The sequence below is a fragment of the Ranitomeya variabilis genome, chromosome 5 (assembly GCF_051348905.1).
Source record: "Ranitomeya variabilis isolate aRanVar5 chromosome 5, aRanVar5.hap1, whole genome shotgun sequence".
Taxonomy (NCBI): domain Eukaryota; kingdom Metazoa; phylum Chordata; class Amphibia; order Anura; family Dendrobatidae; genus Ranitomeya; species Ranitomeya variabilis.
Window position 1 is genome coordinate 411746950 of NC_135236.1, and position 19891 is coordinate 411766840.

Genomic DNA, 19891 nt, shown 5'->3' on the forward strand with positions numbered 1-19891 from the left:
GCCAAGTGCCAGAATAGGCGCATCTTCCAGATGTGCCTTTTCTGGGGTGGCTGGGGGCAGATGTTTGTAGCCGGGGGGGGGGGGCAATAACCATGGACCCTCTCCTGGCTATTAATATCTGCCCTCAGTCACTGGCTTTACCATTCTGGCGGAGAAAATTGCGCGGGAGCCCAAGCCAATTTTTTCCGCCATTTAACCCTTTATTTTAGCAGCTACAGCGCTGAAATTTTGCACATACACACTACTAACATTAGTAGTGTGGAATATGCAAAAAAAAAGGGGATATGAGATGGTTTACTGTATGTAAACCATGTCTCATATCATGTCGGGTTTGTGAAGGAGAAATGAAAAGCCGGCAATTGAATTACCGACTTTTCACTAACACCGCTGCGTATTTCTCGCAAGTCACACTGCTGGTCCGTGTGGAATCCGTATTTTTCTCGCCCCCATAGACTTTCATTGGCGATTTTTTTGCGCAATACGCTGACAAACGCAGCATGCTGCGATTTTATACGGCCGTAGAAAGCCGTATAATACTGAACCGTAATATACGGCTGATAGGAGCAGCCCCATTGAGAATAATTGTGCCGTTTATTTTGCGAGTTTTACGGACGTATTTTCTGCGCTCTTACGTCCGTAAAACACGCCAGTGTGACGCCGGCCTTAGGCTGTGTGCACACGTGCACACGTATTTTTCGCTATAAAAACGGGAAAAAACGCATACATTATGCATCCCATCATTTAGAATGCATTCCGCAATTTTTGTGCACATGATGCGTTTTTTTTCCACGAAAAAATCGCATCGCGGTAAAAAACGCAGCATGTTCATTAATTTTGTGGATTTTTTGTGGATTTCCCACTATATTATTGCATTGGGAACCTCTGGAAAAATCTGCAAAAAAACCGCGGTAAAAACGCGAGACAAACGCGCAAAAAACGCATGCGGATTTCTTGCAGAAAATGTCCTGTTTTGCTCAGGAAATTTCTGCAAGAAATCCTGAACATGTGCACGTAGCCTAAGAGTGTAACAGAGACTCTACTATACCTGTCTCTGACGACAACAATGGTAGAGTGAATATTGATTTGGGTTTTAGTGTATGATGTGAATTGTGTAAAATCTAATTTAAAATGCATAGTGTTATAAGTACTGATGCTGCTGTGTGGGCAGGGCCGGACTGGCCATCGGGCACTTCTGGCAAATGCCAGAAGGGCCGGTGCCAGTAGTGGGCCACTGCACTCTTCCCCCCCTCCCCCCGCCAGTGCCACCGCCGCACTCTTCCCCTCCCCCCGCCAGTGCCGCCGCATTCAACTATACCGGCGTCTATGACTATATACTACTACGCGGGCTGTGCTGTGTATACTACTACGCGGGCTGTGCTGTATATTACTACGCGGCCTGTGCTGTATACTACTACGCGGGCTGTGCTTGACACGCGAAACGCGCGTCGGGGCACGCTGCATGCACAGTGACTGCGTCACTATTCCCTGATATGGGTAAGTTACGTTTATAGCTGCTGCTGTTTGCACAATGTCACTTTAGCACTAGCACCTTGGTAGATGCGGCATTTGCAATACTGAATACCCCTGCTCCTTGCAGTTAGATATCCATAGACATTGTAGTTATATGGGATCTGTGGTCAATCCTTTGAGGTTGTGTGAATCATGGGATGGGCTTTGGACAAAAGTTTGTTGGCATAATTGCCTTCCTAGCCTGTCTTCAGCGGCATTTTATCACAGTCCCTGTGCATGTGGCCTTTGTATTGTGCCTCTCTTGAGACACTCGTCTACAATTAAATATATGTATTTACATGTTTATTGGGCCTTTGTTTTTTGTATTTTTGTCTATTTTCGGTATGTTTAATAAAATGTATACCTTTTTAGAATTGTGGTTGGCCCCTTTTGTGCATGAGTCTTGGACTCCCTTCTTTTGTTCATATAGGAATTATGTGCTATATTATGCAGGCTGTTCTATATACTATGCAAGTTGTGCTATATTATATGCGGGCTTTGATATATACTATGGGGGGTATATTATATTCTATGGGGGAGGCCGTGTTATATACTATGTGGCTGTGTTATATACTATTGCGGGGGTATATTCTATTCTATGGGGAGGCTGTCTTATATACTATGGGGGGCTGCATTATATTCTATGGGGGCTGTATTAGATTTTATGAGGGATGATTGCATCATACTCTTTGATGGGGCTGCATTATATTCTATGGGGAGGTGGGCTGTATTCTATTCTATTCGGGGCTACATTATATTCTATGGGGGGCTGTATTATATTTATATTCTATGAGGGGTGATTGCATCATACTCTATGGGGGGTTGCATTATATTCTATGGGGGGTTACATTATACTCTGGGGTGGCTGCATTATACTCTGGGGTGGCTGCATTATACTCTGAGGTGGCTGCATTATACTCTGTAGGGTGGTGGCTGCATTATACTGTATGTGGGCTGCATTATACTGTATCGAGGACTATGGGGAATACGTTATACTATATGAAGAACTATGGGGTGCATTATACTATAGGAAGTGAATTGTACTACATGGATGACTATGGCGGTGCATTATACTATATGGAGCACTATGAGGAGTGTATTATGCTCTATGGAGGACTGAGCAGTGTATTTTAATATATGGAGGACTATAGGGAGTCTATTATACTATATGGAGGACTGTGGTGCACATTATAATATATGGAGGACTATGGGGTGTATTTTACTAAACAAGTAAAATGCTGCATATTCAGATTGTTTTTGCCAGAACAAAAATCATTGTTCTCAGCAGCACATCACCGGTGTAAACTGTAGATGTGCTGCTGATAACATGATACTGTATGGTGATCTGTTAGTGATCTATTAGTGATGGTTCTGTGCCATCATTCTTTCTCAGATGGTGGAAAGAGGCCGGGAAACAAGCGTTGAACAACTTCAGTATTGTCGATCAAACTCATTTAGCGGCCTGAGCTCAGCGCTTGTAAATTCAACCAAAATGCTTTTGTGTGATGTGCAATATGTTAGCATTTGGGGCCCCATTTTAAACTTTGCCTAGGGCCCCACTTTGCCTAAAACCAGCCCTGCCTACAAATATACAAAGATATTATACAGTCACCATGTGACAAGTGGGCCTGTGTAACTTCAAATGCCAGGGCTGAATTTTAGTCCCATCCGGCCCTGTGTGTGGGTGCTGTATTGGTAATGCCTAAGGTAACCTGGTACACTCAGCTCAGGGGTAGGGAAAGTATAGAACATAGTTTAGTACTTAGGTATTGATAAATAGAAACATAGGATAGTTAAGACAGTGGTGGTCCTTATTTGTTTACAGTAATAGGAATAGGATAGGATACAGGTAAATGTTTGGAACCATCCCAGCATGGTATGGGGCAGGGTCAAGCACAAAGGGGAAGCATTTCCTGGTTTAGTCAGTCTGAGTTAGCGGTAGTGTGAGCGAGGTTCATGACAAGTGGAAGTTCAATGTGCAGTGGGCTGGAGGCACGTGGAGCACATAGTGTTCTGGCAGCATGAGGTTGTACCAGATTTCCTGCGTACATTCCTGTAACATCTGGGGCCTATGGCCTGAACTAGGCACTTGGAACCAATTATCTACCAATGTCCTTTTTTGGGGATGCCTAATCTTTAGCTTCTAGCAACTAAGATTTTATAATTTTTATAATTAGGTCCAATTTTTTGTGTTGTGTTTGTAAAATGAATGTTTTCAAAATAGGAAATCGTGTCATTGTCATTTTTAATTGAATATTGGGACGCGCTTTTCTTAAAAATCCGTACTTGTAAACATTTTAATTTGGCAAGTAATGGGTTAACCCCTTCCATACAGAGGAAGCCTTACAGGGAAATATGTGAGGGAAATTTAACAGATCTCGGGAGTGTTGTGGTGCCAGATGGGAAATCCCAAGGGCAGACAGGAGGCTCAAGTGTAGGGAAAGTCAGAGCTGAACATAAACAAGAGCTTGAAATGTATCGTGTTGATGAAACTGGAACTGAAGGATGCTGTGCCCGATGCTGCGTGTTAAAGACTGATGTACTTGAACTGTCCAGTAAATTTGAACTTGTAATAATGAACCGGGTGTCCCCTGATGTATGAGCGGCTGATCCTGAACCTAAGAACATGGATGCAGAGGAAGCCTCCAGCCTGCAAGTGAGTACAATGCTTTGAACGCAGAACAACGCTAATGGACTGGGACACTGTTTGTGGGGTGCCAGGGTGTGGAGAAGTAGCAGCTCGCCCACGGCTACCACCCTGGGCACCTTACATATGTTTCAATACTATTGTTTTCCATTCATTTGCAAGCAAATTGTCCACACATCAGAAAAGTTTGAAATTATCTCTTGAACTAGTAGAGAGCTTCTAACTCTCCCTCCTGAATTCTTTGGAAAATGGATCCGTTAAATAGCCATCTGATGGTCTTTCATTTGAAAAGGATGCAGTTTTTCCTTACTGGATCAGTTTTGAATGAAAGAAAGTGGATGGCTAATTAACACATCCGTTTTCCATAGACTTCACTGTTAAAAAAACGGATCCAGTTTAAATCAGTTTTTTCAGGCTATGTTCACATGTCCAGTAATTATCCGTTAGAACGGATCCAGAAGCAATCTGTCTACAAAAAAGTTGTGCAGACACAACTTTTTTGCCAGGGAGAAGAAAACCCTGATTTCAACTGGATCGTTTTTTTTTTTACTTTGAAGCCTATGGAAAACAGATCCGTTAAATAGACATACATTTTTATTTCATTTGAAAAGGATCCATTTTTTGCTTACTGGATCAGTTTGAAACAGTAGAAAACTAATGGCTATTTAACTGCTGTGGAACCATGGGGTCATATAGACCCCAGTGCTGAATAAATTGAAATATTTCTAAAACTGGTCAATCTCAGACATTGACCTTCTACAGTATGTATTTTCAAGTAACATATTTCTGCTTATGTTGATGATATTTTGAATTTGTTTTTCAATTTTGTTTCAAAGTTATTTTCAACTTTCTGTGTTTGGGACTCTCCTGACCCCATAGTACCTTTATTGTCTGACATTTTGTTTTTGAATATTTTCTGTTTATTCCCAGGTTTTGTAATATAATTGTAAATAAACAATGGCTAGACGAACTGTGATGACTCCTGATGAAATATTGGCAGCTTTGGATGCTTCTAGTGATGTCAACACTGATAATGAAGGTAATTTGGAAGATAATTTGAGCTGGGTCGAAAGTGATGCAGATCTCGATGCCGCATCGGATTCAGACGGCGAACAAAGTGCTATTCTGTCTGACACTAGCGACGCTAATTCCTACAGGCAGCGCAAACGGTGCTATGTTTGTCCTCAATCGAAGGACAAAAAGACGAGATTTGTTTGCAATGACTGCAAGAAGTTCATTTGTGAAGAACATGTAATTTTTTCCATGGTTCCACAGCAGGGTTAACACTTCTGTTTTTCATAAAGTTAAATGTTTAAAAAGCGGATAAAGTTGAAGTCAGTTTTTTTTCTGCCGGACAAAAAGTTGTGTGCACAACTTTGTTGCCAAAAAATTGCTGCTGGATCCATTCTATGGTATGATTACTAGACATGTGAACATAGCCTTATATTGTATTCTTCCACCAGGACATTTCAGGAAGGGGTCTACCAAAGTAGACAACGGTTTTGTTTATGGTTTTGAATTGTATTGGCTGATAAAGTGTCTCTCTTGAATCTGTAATATGTGGGGTAGACAATGTGGAGGTCTGGACTACAGCAAATAGCCTTCTTATATACATAGAAATAGTCTTTAACTCTCCACTATAAATGTAAAAGGCTTGAATAGTCCCATTCAATTGTATTTAAATCTTTGAAATGCGACATTGTATTGTACAGGAGACTCATTTAAATGCAAATTATCTATTTAGATTAAGAAACAGAGACTTCCCAAATGTCTTCTCCTCACCAGCTGGAAATGAGACAAAGCCATTTAGAAACTCTGTGACATTTCAGTTAAGGTACCGTCACATTAAGCGACGCTGCAGCGATATCGACAACGATGCCGATCGCTGCAGCGTCGCTGTGTGGTCGCTGGAGAGCTGTCACACAGACAGCTCTCCAGCGACCAACGATGCCGAAGTCCCCGGGTAACCAGGGTAAACATCGGGTTACTAAGCGCAGGGCCGCGCTTAGTAACCCAATGTTTACCCTGGTTACCATTGTAAATGTAAAAAAAACCAGTACATACTCGCCTTCTGATGTCCGTCAGGTCCCTGGCCGTCTGCTTCCCGCACTGACGGAGTGCGCCGGCCGGCCGTAAAGTAAAAGCAGAGCACAGCGGTGACGTCACCGCTGTGCTGTGCTTTACGGCCGGCGCTCATTTACAATGGTAACCAGGGTAAATATCGGGTTACTAAGCGCGGCCCTGCGCTTAGTAACCCGATATTTACCCTGGTTACCATTGTAAAACATTGCTGGCATCGTTGCTTTTGCTGTCCAACACGACGATACACGCCGATCTGACGACCAAATAAAGTTCTGGACTTTCAGCAACGACCAGCGATATCACAGCAGGATCCAGATCGCTGCTGCGTGTCAAACACAACGATATCGCTATCCAGGACGCTGCAACGTCACGGATCGCTATCGTTATCGTTGCAAAGTCGTTTAGTGTGAAGGTACCTTTATTAGACTCCAATTTAGATAGCAAAGGCAGATTTGTGATTCTAATATACTCAATGATCAATACTATTTACACATTGGTATCAATATATGCATCTAACCAGAAGAGTAACTAGCATCTGATGGGCCCGGTGCAAGATTTGGACCTTGGTCTCCCATTCCCCCCGCATGTTGGTCAGATGTATGGGCCCTTGTAGCGTTCTAAGTCTTATAAGGACATCCAAGTTGCACCTCCTCACTCATTATGTAGTAATATCCCCTATCTTGGGCTCCTTCCTGGTATACAGTGAGGAAAAAAGTCAGCAACCAATTGTGCAAGTTTTTCTATGGGGTTGAGATCTGGAGACTGGCTAGACCACTCCAGGACCTTCATATGCTTCTTACGAAGCCACTCCTTTGTTGCCCTGGCGGTGTGCTTGGGGTCATTATCATGCTGAAAGACCCAGCAACCTTTCATTTTCAATGCCCTTGCTGATGGAAGGAGGTTTGCTCTCAAAATCTCACAATACATGGCCCCATTTATTCTTTCATGTACACTGATCAGTCGTCCTGGTCCCTTTGCAGAGAAACATCCCCAAAGCATGAAGTTGCTTCACTAGGTCCCCCCGTGTGGTTCCGGGATTTTTGCTCACCATTCTTGTGATCATTTTGACCCCACGGGGTGAGATCTTGTGTGGAGCCCCAGATCAAGGGAGATTATCAGTGGTCTTGTATGTCTTCCATTTTCTTATTATTGCTCCCACAGTTGATTTCATCACTCCAAGCTGATTGCCTATTGCAGATTCAGTCTTCCCAGCCTGGTACAGGGCTACAATTTTGTTTCTGGTGTCCTTCGACAGCTCTTTGGTCTTCACCATAGTGGAGTTTCTAGTGTGACTGTTTGAGATTGTGGACAGGTGATAACAAGTCCAGACAGGTGCCATTACTACAGGTAATGAGTGGAGGACAGAGGGGACTCTTAGGCTGTGTGCACACGTAGCATATTTTGCGCGTTTTTTCGTGGTTTTTCGCTATAAAAACGCTATAAAACCGCGAAAAAAACGCTACCATTAAGCATCCTATGTAACAGAATGCATTCCGCATTTTTTGTACACATGCTGCATTTTTTTCCTGAGCGGAATCGCATTCCAGAAAAATACGCAGCATGTTCATTAAAATTGCGGAATCGCGGCGATTCTGCACCCATAGGAGTGCATTGATCTGCTTACTTCCCGCACGGGGCTGTGCACACCATGCGGGAAGTAAGCAGATCATGTGCCATTGGTACCCAGGGTGGAGGAGAGGAGACTCTCCTCCACGCACTGGGCACCATATAATTGGTAAAAAATAAAAGAATTAAAATAAAAAATAGCGATATACTCACCTTCGATGTCCCCCGCAGTCTTCCGGCCTCTCCGCTGCACGCTGCCGCTTCGGTTCCTATAGCTGCTGGGCGGTGAAGGACCTGCGATGACGTCACGGTCTTGTGATTGGTCGCGAGACCGCATGTGACCGGTCACGTGACCAATCACAAACCGTGACGTCATCACAGGCCCTTCACCGCACAACATCTATAGGAACGGACGCTGCTGAGGTCTGCAGGTGAGTATAACCATGTTTTTTATTTTTTTTTATTATTTTTAAACATTCGATCTTTTACTATAGATGCAGCATAAGCAGCATCTATAGTAAAACGTTGGTCACACTTGTCAAACACTATGTTTGACAAGTGTGACCAACCTGTCAATCAGTTTTCCAAGCGATGCTACAGATCGCTTGGAAAACTCTAGCATTCTGCAAGCTAATTATGCTTGCAAAACGCTAGTTTTCTGCGGGTATATGCATGCTAATTCTGCATGCAATATACCCGCGGCAGGAGGCGCAGAATTGCCGCGGAAATTTCCGCGGCAATTCTGCAACGTGTGAACTTAGCCTTAACGTAGAAGTTACAGGTCTGTAAGAGCCAGAAATCTTGCATGTTTTTAGATGAGAAAATAATTATTTTCCAGCATAATTAATACATTTTGCCAAATCAGGCAAGGTGATTTTCTGGATTTGTTTTCTCATTTGGGTCTCATAGTTGTGGTCTACCTATGAAGTCAATTACAGGCCTCTCTCATCTTTTTAAGTGGGAGAACTTGCACAATTGGTGGCTGACTAAATACTTTTTTTCCCCGCTGTATATGAGCAGTTGTTACATTCAACTGGCAGGCTAGATGAAAACGATTAGCCAAGGTAGAAGAATTGCACAATCATATTATTTCTTCAGACAAAAAGCATAAAATCATCCACTGCACTATTATACAGTCGTGCTCAAAAGTTTACATACCCCGGCAGAATTTTTGCTTTCTTGGCCTTTTTTTTTTAAGAGAATATGAATGATAATACCAAAACTTTTTCTCCACTCATGGTTAGTGGTTGGATGAAGCCATTTATTGTCAACTTTATTGTGACAACTGAAAACATCCAAATGACCCTGATCAAAAGTTGGCACAATGTCTCTCCAGCGAGGTCCTGCAGAGGGCAGCAGAGAACAGTCCTGAACTCTGCCCTGGCTCTTAGGCTGGCGTGCGGCACTTAGCTGAACAGGGCTCTCGGCTTTCTCCTTATCATTGAGGGGGTCTCGTTGCAGCCTGAGGCGTGCCCCTCGGAGCCTGCTGCGCACGCACCTTGCCTCTGTCACCGCCGGCTGGAAACTGCCAGATGCTGCGCACGCTTTTACTTATATCTATGCCCCCAGCTTCCGGATCAGGGAACCTGTCCGTTCTTTTTTGCCTACCCCCGGACAACATGGGACGCAGCTTCAGCAGTTCAGGACCTGGTCTGGCACAGGTGCCTGTAAGGTTCTAGCAGGTATGTGGGATGCAGTGACGAGCAGGAGGCAGAGCAAGAGTTAACGGGTTTTTTATATAAAGTTATCACAGCAGTAAATACTGCAGGCAGGGGATTGGGAGTGAGGGTATATAGGAACACAAAGTGTTAACGGTATTAGAGTAATAACAGAGGGTCAAATAACAAGTTAATTTATCAGTCTCTGGTTCCTGGATGGTGGAGGCTGGAAAATCCTACAATGGCGCCGTAGGTGACGCGAGAAGTCTCTGAGCCGCTCCTGGAGGAAGGTGAAGCACTGTCTTTGTACGGCAGCGAAGTATCCTGGCTTTCCTACATGTGGTCTTGTGGTCCTGGAATGAGGTGCCGCCCGAGGGGTGGTCTGAAGCACCGCATATGGTTTACAAAGTCCCGGAGTGGAGGCCACAGTGTCACTACTACAATCAGCGTGTACCGTAGGACTAGTACTGCGTAGCGTGTCGGTAGTTGTCTGCGTTACAGACCGGTTAGTGCTGTTGAGGTTAGAGGGTAGCGGAAAATGGTCTCTAGAGGCAGAGGTACACAGTCTGTATATGCGGGGAATGGAAGGGTGCAACGCAGGCCTGCAGGTTGGCATCGGTCAGCGGAGAAGGAGTCAACCTTCTCCTGTAGCACACGCTGGGTACCCACCAAAAGCCCCATTCTCCTGCGCTCTGTCTCTTTCATATCAGTTCCGCCCCCAACAGTCAGGTGCAAGGCCTGCGACGGTCAGAAAGTCCTTCCCCCGGCAACAATGGTGACAGCCCCTACAGTTTCGGCCTGGACACGCGAGAGAGACCACTAGCCCGATCCATCTTCCTACATACACGCAGTCCGATCTTCTTCCTTACACTTCCCCACTCCTTTAGCTCGCCATTCCATGGGCGAGACCTCTTCATTCTCCTTTATGGTCTTCGGAGGTGGGCCAGGTGCCCACAGTTCTCGCATCCATTTCTGCCTCTCTTGCACTTTGTTTTGCCTACGAAAATTATTCTGTGTATATTGCATGGGCGGAACACCAATGTGGTCACACTGAGCACTTTGAGGCACCTCTTGAATCTTCTCGTCAGGAGTACTCAGAACTTCAGATATCTCATACAGAATTTCGACATCGGGCTCTTCTCCATGGCATTCAATGTCCTCCACTAGGTCATCTGACTGCACTTCATCATCAGGCCGCAGATCTCGGTTCTCTCCAGCATCACAGCCATCTAGAACATGGAGTGACACCTGCATACTCAGTACCTCCTTCAGCTGCATTAGCGTGCTGTCCTCAACACGTGACTGTGCATTAGGTATGAGTTCTACCTCTGCCTCTTCGCTGGGGTTGCCGTCATCTTCAACTTTCTTGGTGCACTCCGGCTTCACCCGATTCACTCATGCTATTGAGTAACGGAGACATCTCGCTGTAGGCAAATGACACTTGCTCTCTCACTTCTCGGCGTCCGACACCATGGCTCTATCTTGCTCTGGGTGAGGCTCCCCTCCGCTCACCGTACCATTTCTTCCAGGTGCAGTGTTCTCTCCAGTGAAAATGACCTTCGGAGGGGTGAGTGAATCTTCGCCGTCAGCTGTCTCGTGTAGGGCAACTCCTTGACATGTGTCCCATTTTTTCCACAAGTCCAACACTCACTTCTGCACCTGTCTGGTGGGCAATTCAGTCTAGTTCGCTGTCCTACCGGAGAGGCATGCCCCCTCTGTAATCGCTCTTCATCCCAGGATATGGGATTAGATTCTGGGGCAACTGCTGGAGTTTCTCTTACGCTCTGCATCTCTCGCTTATGTCTGGCCGTAAGTTACTCCGGGGTATGGGATTGGACTCCAGGATAGCAGCAAGGACTTCCTTTAGGTTCCATATTTAGGTTTCATATTTAGGTTCATTTAGGTTCCATATTTCTGCCCTAATTTTTCCCATTTCCTGCCGTAATTTGTGGGACCACTCCGGCTCTGCCGCGTTTGGGGTAGGTACTTCGTGGGTCTGGACCATCCCTGCCAAGGCTACGGTCCCCTGCTCCTGCCCCCTTATGCGCGCTTCGAGTTTCTGAGAAAGTCATATGGGGCCTAGCACGCAGGCGCTCCGGCAAAGCTTGTTTAAGCAGCGCATCTCTAAAGCCTGCCACTAGCTGGTCTTTCAGCATTATATTAGGAGGCCCTACACCTACGTCATCCAGCTTAGCGATCGCAGCGTGAATCTCCTGCAGTGCATTCATGTATTGGGTCACCGACGCACGCTCCCTTTGGACACGGCTAAACAGGCGCATGCGCAATTCTCTGACATCTGTGGGATCTCCATGCATCTCCTCTAATATTTGTAACACCTTGTCAAACGTAGCTCGCTCTTGAGGAGGCCGGAACATGACAGAGCTTCTCGCTTCTCCATCCACGGCCATCATGGCAATCTCTGCCTCCATCACAGGAGTCATGGGGTGCATCCTCAACATACCCCTGACTCACTCAGTCCTGTCCCACAGCAGAGCATTGCTCCCTGTAAACTTTGGAAGGTTGTGCAAGTTGTGGCTGGCCCTAATTTCTTGGGGTAGAGCATTCCAGAGGGTTGGAGCAACGCGGGAGAAATCTTGGAGTTCGGAAGTGGGCGGTACGGATAGTGCAGAGGTTAGTCTAAATTCGTTTGCAGAGCACAGTGATTCGTTAGGCTGATAGACAGAAATGAGGGAGGAGATTTAAGGGGTTGCCGCACTGTGGAGAGCTTTGTGGGTGAGAACAAGTGCTTTGAATTGGATCCTAAAATAAATGGGCAGTCAGTTTAATGACTAGTGAAGAGCGGACGTATCCGAGTACCAATTAGCCAGGTGGATGACCCTGGCTGCTGCATTAAGGATGGACTGGAGAGGGGAAAGTCGAGTGAGGGGGCCAATTAATAGAGCATTACAGCAGTCCAGGCGGGAGTGGATCAGGGTGACAGTGAGGGTTTTTGTTGTTTCATGGTGAGGAAAGGGCGGATTCTAGAGATGTTCTTTAGGTGTAAATGGCAAGAGCGGGCAAGAGATTGTATATGGGAGGTGAAGGAGAGATTAGTGTGAAACATAACACCCAGACAGCGCACCTGCTGCCAGGGTGTTATTATGGTGCCACCCATGGAGAGGGAAATGTCAGATTTAGGAAGGTTAGTAGACAGCGGGAGCAGAAGAAGTTCAGTTTTGGAAAGGATGAGTTTCAGATAGAGAGTGGACATGATGTTGGAGACTGAGGACAGACAGTCACTGGCGTTCTGTAGTACAGTGGGGGTAAAGTCAGGGGATGACGTGTATAGTTGTGTGTCATCAGCATAAAGATGTACTGAAAGCCAAATCCGCTGATGGTCTGTTCAATTGGGGCTGTGTAGAGGGAGAAGAGAAGGGAGTACAGGGTTGAGCTCTGAGGTACCCCAACAGTGAGAGGTTGGTCACTTTGATGAGTGCAGTTTATGTTGAATGTAGGGGGAGGAAGCTGGACTGTGAAGCATCTAGGAGGGAGTGAGAGGAGAGGTAACGGGTAAGGCGGGAGTAGACCAGGTGCTCCAAGAGTTTACAGATGAAGAGGAGATTGGAGACTGGTCTGTAGTTGTTTGTGCAGGATGGGCCGAGGGCAGGTTTCTGTAATAATGGAGTAATGATAGTGTTTGAAGGAGGAGGGGAAAATGCCCGAGGAGAGAGAGAGATTAAAGATTGGAGTTAGGTGAGTTGTGAAGACTGGAGAAGATGTGAGGCAATGGGGTCAGAAGTGTATGTAGTCAGACGAGAAGAAAGAGGAGCCTGGAGACTTCTTCTGTGATGGGATCGAATGTGGAGAGTGAGCAAGGGGAAATGCAGGAAGCGATGGGAGTCACCTTCCCTGGGGGCTGGGAGTGGATTTCATGACGGATATTATCTATTTTCTCTATAAAATGGGAGGCCAGGTTATTGGCACAAATGTCTGTTATAGGGGCTTGTTCTTTCGGCCTGAGGAGGAGTTAAATGGCGTCAAAAACTTTCTTGTGGTTTTTGGATAGTGAGGAGATCAGGGTTTAGCTGATAATGGTGGTCCGTCTTCTGGCGGCAGCGGTCAGTTTCCGGTACCTTCCGCTGAGCCCCTAGTCCATGAACATATGCTGGTAAGGTGGTCTGAAAACGTCTGTCCAGCGCCCGGCTCTCTCTTTGCGGCACGTGCGCTGTACTCATGGTCACGAAGCACACAGCACCTCGCTCTCTGTCAGCCACCGGGCGCACTGCACTTCTCTCTGTGCTGCGTGCTGCCTGTTCCCGCCAAAGCTGAAGCACTGACAACAGCTGGCGCGATGTCTCGCCAACGAGGTCCTGCAGACCACGGTCCGACGACGAGGGCAGCAGCGAACAATCCTGAACTCTGCCCTGGCTCTTAGGCTGGCGTGCGGCGCTTAGCTGAACAGGGATCCCGGCTCTTTCCTTATTATTGTGGTGGGCTCCGGCAGTGTCCCGGCATCGGATCGGCCGTGTCTTGTTGCAGTCCGGCTGCACGCCCCTCGGAGCCCGCTGCGCACACACCTTGCCTCTGTCACCGCCGGCGGGAAACTGCCCGACGCTGCGTGCGCTTTTACTTATATCCGTGCCCCCAGTTTCTGGGTCAGGGAACCTATCCGGACTTTTTTGCCCTCCTCCGGACAACATGGGACGTAGCCTCAGCATTTCCGGACCCGTTCTGACTCAGGTACCCGCAGTCCGATCTTCCTCCTTACATACACACACAGAACACCTTATTCTGAAAATTACTTGAAAGCATAGTTACCCTTTCAGTCAAGTTCTTGTGTTTCATGTAATCGGTTTTTTTTTGTTTTTTTTAAATGTGGCAATGGGTTTTTTCATATTACGATCTATACTAGAAAAAAAGAAAAGTAATCTCACAATTTTCACACTAGCCACTGGGGCCTTTTCAGAAACATGCTTCCTGTTTTTGCAGGAAGAGTGTACAGCAAGGCTCCCTGTTATCAGCAAGGGTGTACAGCAGGGCCCCATATTATCAGCAAGTGTACAGTAAGGCTACTTTCACACTTCCGACGTTTGGCCAACATCGCAATGCGTCGTTTTGGAGAAAAGACGCATCCTGCAAAGTTGGAGTTTTTCTCCATAGACTTGCATTATCGACGCATTGCGACGTGTGGCCATACTTTGCATTCGTCGTCCACTGGATGCGTCGGGTTTTGGCGGACCGTCGTCTTGGAAAAACATTCAAGGGAACGTTTTTCCGTACGTCGCATCCAGTGTTTCACACTGCGCATGCCCAGCAGGAAATATTGATCTCACGATCTTTCCTGCTCGGCAACGCAGATGGAAATGTGAAAGCAAACACTTCCGTTGGTACGTCGCGCCGACGCTTCATGACTGCCCTGTACCGACGGAAGTGTGAAAGAAGCCTAAGGCTCCATATTATCTGCAAGGGTGTACCGCAAGGCTCCATATTATCAGCAAGGCTGTACAGCAAGGCTCCATATTATCAGCAAGGGTGTACAGCAAGGTTCCATATTGTAAGGGTGTACTGCAAGGCTCCATATTATCAGCAAGGGTATACAGTAAGGTTCCATATTAGCAGTAAGGGTGTACAGCAAGGCTACATATTATCAGAGGCAGGAATATAATGAAAGGTAACCCCTCTACATTCAGCTGATAACACAGGAGTCACAAGTCATAATAGGTGATTTCACACTTGACCCTGCTCCTCTTCCCTTCATAATGACCTTTGTATGGACTCAGTTGATACTTCAATACAAATGAAAGTTGAATCCATCCATTGAGACTATATATTTGTGTTATTTCCTGAAACCATAGAAAGTCTAAAAAAAAGCCACAGTGGCCAGTGTGAAAATTGCAAGATTTCTTCTTTTTTTAAATAAAGATTGTGATATGAGATTTTTTTTTTCAAGAAATACATTTAAGAGAAGCTGTGAGCATGATTTTGCGATGTTAAAAAATAGCTGTAGTGGTGCTGCAATACTGATTATATTTTTTAAATCAAAGCGTTTTTATTAGTAATATTGCAATACTGATCATATTGATGGAAAGCCAACCGGTTGCATCACCAAAAATTGAGCGGGGTTGCTGAGACTTGTGAAACCTATGGGTCTTGTATGAGTGGGAGGCTCCTTTTCTGCAGTAAATAGGGAAGTTACATGTGAAGCAGTATATGTGATATATGTGAATATGTGAAGCATTTCCAGACAGCCAGAAGTGTAAGGTACAACTGTGAAGGCTCCAGAGTTAAGGACCCCATACACATTAGAAAAAAATCATCTGAGGACCAGGAAAATATGTCTAAAAATTGACTGTCCTGACAATTGCACCTACCATTCTGAATCCAACTTAAATAATATATTGTATATAAAATCACATTATGCCACTTAGTTTACTCTTTATAGGGGCACAGATATTACAAAAACCCACTCAGGGTGCCCACAAAATTTTCACAATGGGGTACAAATGTCCATTTCCCTGTATGATATTCCAAATTGCAGCCATGAGCCACAGTTACCAACATGACCTTGCCATCTTCCAATAGCATTAGCCTGAGGTTTGCCTATATACTGTACTTTTATCTCATTAAATTATATCCTTCAACCATACCTTTTAAGTGTCACAATTTCCGCAGTGACCTCCTGGATTTCTTTGATCTTTTCAAGCTTAGCTTTTGTTTCTTTATCTGCACTGCAATAAATATAGATGGTTTAATAAAGAAATTGAAAAGTGTAGACTAAATAATAAAATGCTTACAGTTTCAAAGACTCCGCTACATTTCTATCAGATTCCTTTAAAAAGTCTTCAAATATTTCAGCGTCCTCTTCAAATTTTCTCTCAGCGTCACAAATTTTATCCTTTTCCTTTGAAAGAACCATCTTCATCTTTCTTATCGCATCTACCTTTGAGTCTATAGAAAACTAAAGCAAATACAGAGCAGTAGAAGATCACATATAACATCCTATATATCTCTCCAGCTATTAAAAGGAATACAATTTTCATTGTGTTAGACCTGGCACTTGTTTTTTTTCTAACTTTTGCCTTCTGAATCCAAAAGTGACCCCAGTTTTCGTCTAGCACAACTTTTTAACCCTTTAGTGACCGGACCTAATTTTTGAAATCTTACCAATGTCACTTTATGAGTTAATAACTCTGGAATGCTTCAACAAATCCCAGTGATTCTGAGATTGTTTTTTCATGGCACAATATAATGTATGATAATGGTAAATTGAGGTTGTTATGTTTTGTGTTTATTTATAAAAAAATATCAGAAATTTGACAAAAATGTTAAAAAAAATTGCAATTTTCAAACTTTGAATGATTATTCCTTTAATCCAGACAGTCATACCACAGAAAAAAACATTAATATGTAAAATTTTCCTCATGTCTGCTTTACATTAGCACCATTTGTAAAATGTTATTTTATTTTGTTAGCCTTTTGGAAGGTTTAAAAATGTAATAGTAACTTTTTATTTTTTCAAGGAAATGTACAAAATTTATTTTTTTATGGACCTATCCAGGTTTGAAGTGACTTTGGGGGTCCTCTATATTTTGGCAACCTCCCAAAAGTGATACCATTTTAAAAACAGCACCCCTTGACATATTGAAAACTGCTGTCAGGTAGTTTATTAACCCTTCCAGTGATTTTCAGGGATTAATGCAACATGACACGACAGGAATGAAAAAGTGTATTCTTACCACCTACATGTCGGTAACTTCTGAACAGGCCACTATAGCCAGCAGACTCTAAGGCCATTATTTGGCCATGAATTGCCATTGCAAACATCAGGACCACACAATCATGATCTCACGGGCCGATGGGGATAAAGAGGAACCTCCCACGCTCTGTTAACCATTTATATGATGTAGTCACTTTTGACAGCAGCATCTAAGGGGTTAAACAGATATGATCAGTGCCAACACTGATCGTGGCTGATGCAGCAAGTTGTCAGCTATAGTGGACAGCCAACAGCTGCTGGATTGTCGTCTGTATGGGGATGCTATTCACTTATATCTCAGGTCAATAAAAAGATGCATTGACAGTCATTAAAGAGTTAATCTACAGGATACCCTTCATTTGTCTCCAAAACCATACAAAATGTACATACAATGGAAACAAATGTAAAAAGTAAACTGAATGTAATGTTTATGTAAAGCTATTTTGTTCAAATAAAGGATACTGTAGTGTAAAACAGATTGTGCACAAGTTGTAAAGTTAGGTAGCCATTAATGTAAAAATTTACACATAGCTTATCCTGGAGTGTTCAATCTGTGCAAATCTCGCTTAATGCTCCAACAATAGTCAGTCATCAAATGTACATCCCATCTACCCTGATAATGTCCCTCCATGGCTTTCAAATCTTGGTGGAATCATTCACCTTGCTCATCACTTGTTGCACCGAGATGTTCAGGGAAGGTAGCTAGATGGCTATGCAGAAAATGCAACATGACGATCATGTTGCAATCAAGCCCTTTGTAGCTCTCCAAGAGTTGTTGGACAACTTTGATGTAATTCTTTTCCCTTGTATATACAAGAAAATCCTTAACAAGGTCTTTGAACGCTAACTAAGAATTCTTTTGGAGTTCTGGTATTATCTTTTTGAAATCTTCATCTTTGATGAGCTGTCGAATTTGTAGACCATCACACACATCGTCTTTTATTTTTTCAACTTACTAGGACATAGCGAAATGAGGTACTTGAAACAGTCTCCTTAAGTTGGCACAGCTTTAACAAATTGCTTTTTGAGACCCAGCTGCAGTGGTGGGAATATAATGTTCTTTCTGTCAACAAGTGGCTCATGTAGAATGGTTGGATAACCAGGTGTTACGACAGTATTTAATCTTATTCATGCCAGACAAATATCTTCACTGGACCAGGAGACATGGCCTGTTATTCATATGAGTCTGAAAGTTGACTCTTGAATTGATGTTTGTGAATTGTTGAATGGCTGCTGTTTAACTATCATATCAGCTCCTACAGATTATTGTATTGATATCTTTGGAGAACAGGGATGCAGGGTCATTGAACAATAAATGTTTACTACTACGTTGATTACCCGTTGTCTAAGTCCATGTAGCTTGTTGACCTGCAAAACAGAGAAGGACAAACTATGCAGATTGATTGAATACTCAAGCAATGAAAGTTAACCTGATCCCACCTTCCCCATGACCTGTGGATGACAGCCGGGAGGACAACTGTGGGTATAAAAATGGATCTCTATCCTTCTTCAGAGAGACTCTACAGAACAACACCATAGCTCCATCAAGGGGAATACCGATTTGACATTCTACAGGATGACAGTTTAAGGGGCTATGACACTAGCTCCAGAAATACAGATATTCTCCATTGACCATCACTGAACCAATTGAGAATTTCAAAAAAGCCAGGTTGGAACCCTCTGGTCACTTGGGCCCATGGAGACACTCGGAGAAGCTAGGTTGTGACCCTCCGGTCACCTGGCCCCATCGTGATGTTCGGAGAAGACAGGTTGGGACAATCAGGTCACCTGTACATGTAACTTAATGGGTTATCACCTTCCCTAAGCTTGTCATTATCTTCACTCTGTGGATGCCCACCGATGTTGCAGCTGCTCTAATCCCTGTGAGCCAGGGGAAGGGTGAGACTCTTTCATTTGCACCATCTTGGGTATTTGCTGGGACTGTCCTTTATGTTATTGTCTGTACGTGGTTCAATAAATTATTACCACACTGTTTTACCCTTTCTCTGCGTTGTCTGAGTAGTATTCTGCCCACGGAAAAGGAGTGGCGGATGTTCAGTGGGATGAGCCCTGGTCCATGCACTCTTTCTTAAGACAGTTGGCCAATGGACGAGAGCACCCACTGACCCTCATGTCTTCACACCAGGTTTGAGGTCAGATCTTGGGGGCCAATTCCTCTCCATCCAATGCATCTCACAAAGCTCTGCTGACTCAAATTGACAGAAAATAAAGACACCTAGTGTATCCAGGTTGATGACACAGAAATAAGCATACCATTTTAAGGTCGACACAGATGATCCAATTGTGTTTGCGATATTGCAACAACTCAATGGCTCTCTTTATGTCTCTGTATTCTTCACAAACAGAAACAGAATAGCCAATTTTGACTGCACCAAATACATTTCCATTGTGGAGGAGGACACACTTTAGGCTCTGCTTTGCGCTATTGATGAATAGTCTCCTTTCATTTGATTTATAGATTGGACTTCCCAATCACTCAGTTAAAACATGTATGCTGTGCAATACACAAAGCCACTGTCACTTCTAAAGTAATGCAGAAATGCACTTTCTCTGTATCAAAAATAGAATAGCCTTTTTTTTCCTATTTAAGCTAGTTTTTCTTATGCAGTCTTGATGCTAGGATCTCTGAAGGCTTGTTCGATAGTGCCAAATCTCAAGCCAAATTATTCAACACATGCTGGTCAAATTCATTACGAACTGAGACATCTTTAA

At 44.2% G+C, this 19891-nt stretch overlaps 1 protein-coding gene across 2 annotated transcripts in view; it reads right to left on the minus strand.

The window, feature by feature from the left end:
- Positions 1 to 19891, minus strand: part of CCDC38 (coiled-coil domain containing 38) — a 141635-nt gene that overhangs the window by 37520 nt on the left and 84224 nt on the right. For both annotated transcript variants that reach the window (XM_077261071.1, XM_077261072.1), the window contains 2 exons: positions 16197 to 16360; positions 16050 to 16130 (listed from right to left, as the gene is read on the minus strand). In XM_077261071.1, the coding sequence (XP_077117186.1) occupies positions 16050 to 16130; positions 16197 to 16360 (245 nt within the window). The remainder of the gene's footprint in view (positions 1 to 16049; positions 16131 to 16196; positions 16361 to 19891) is intronic.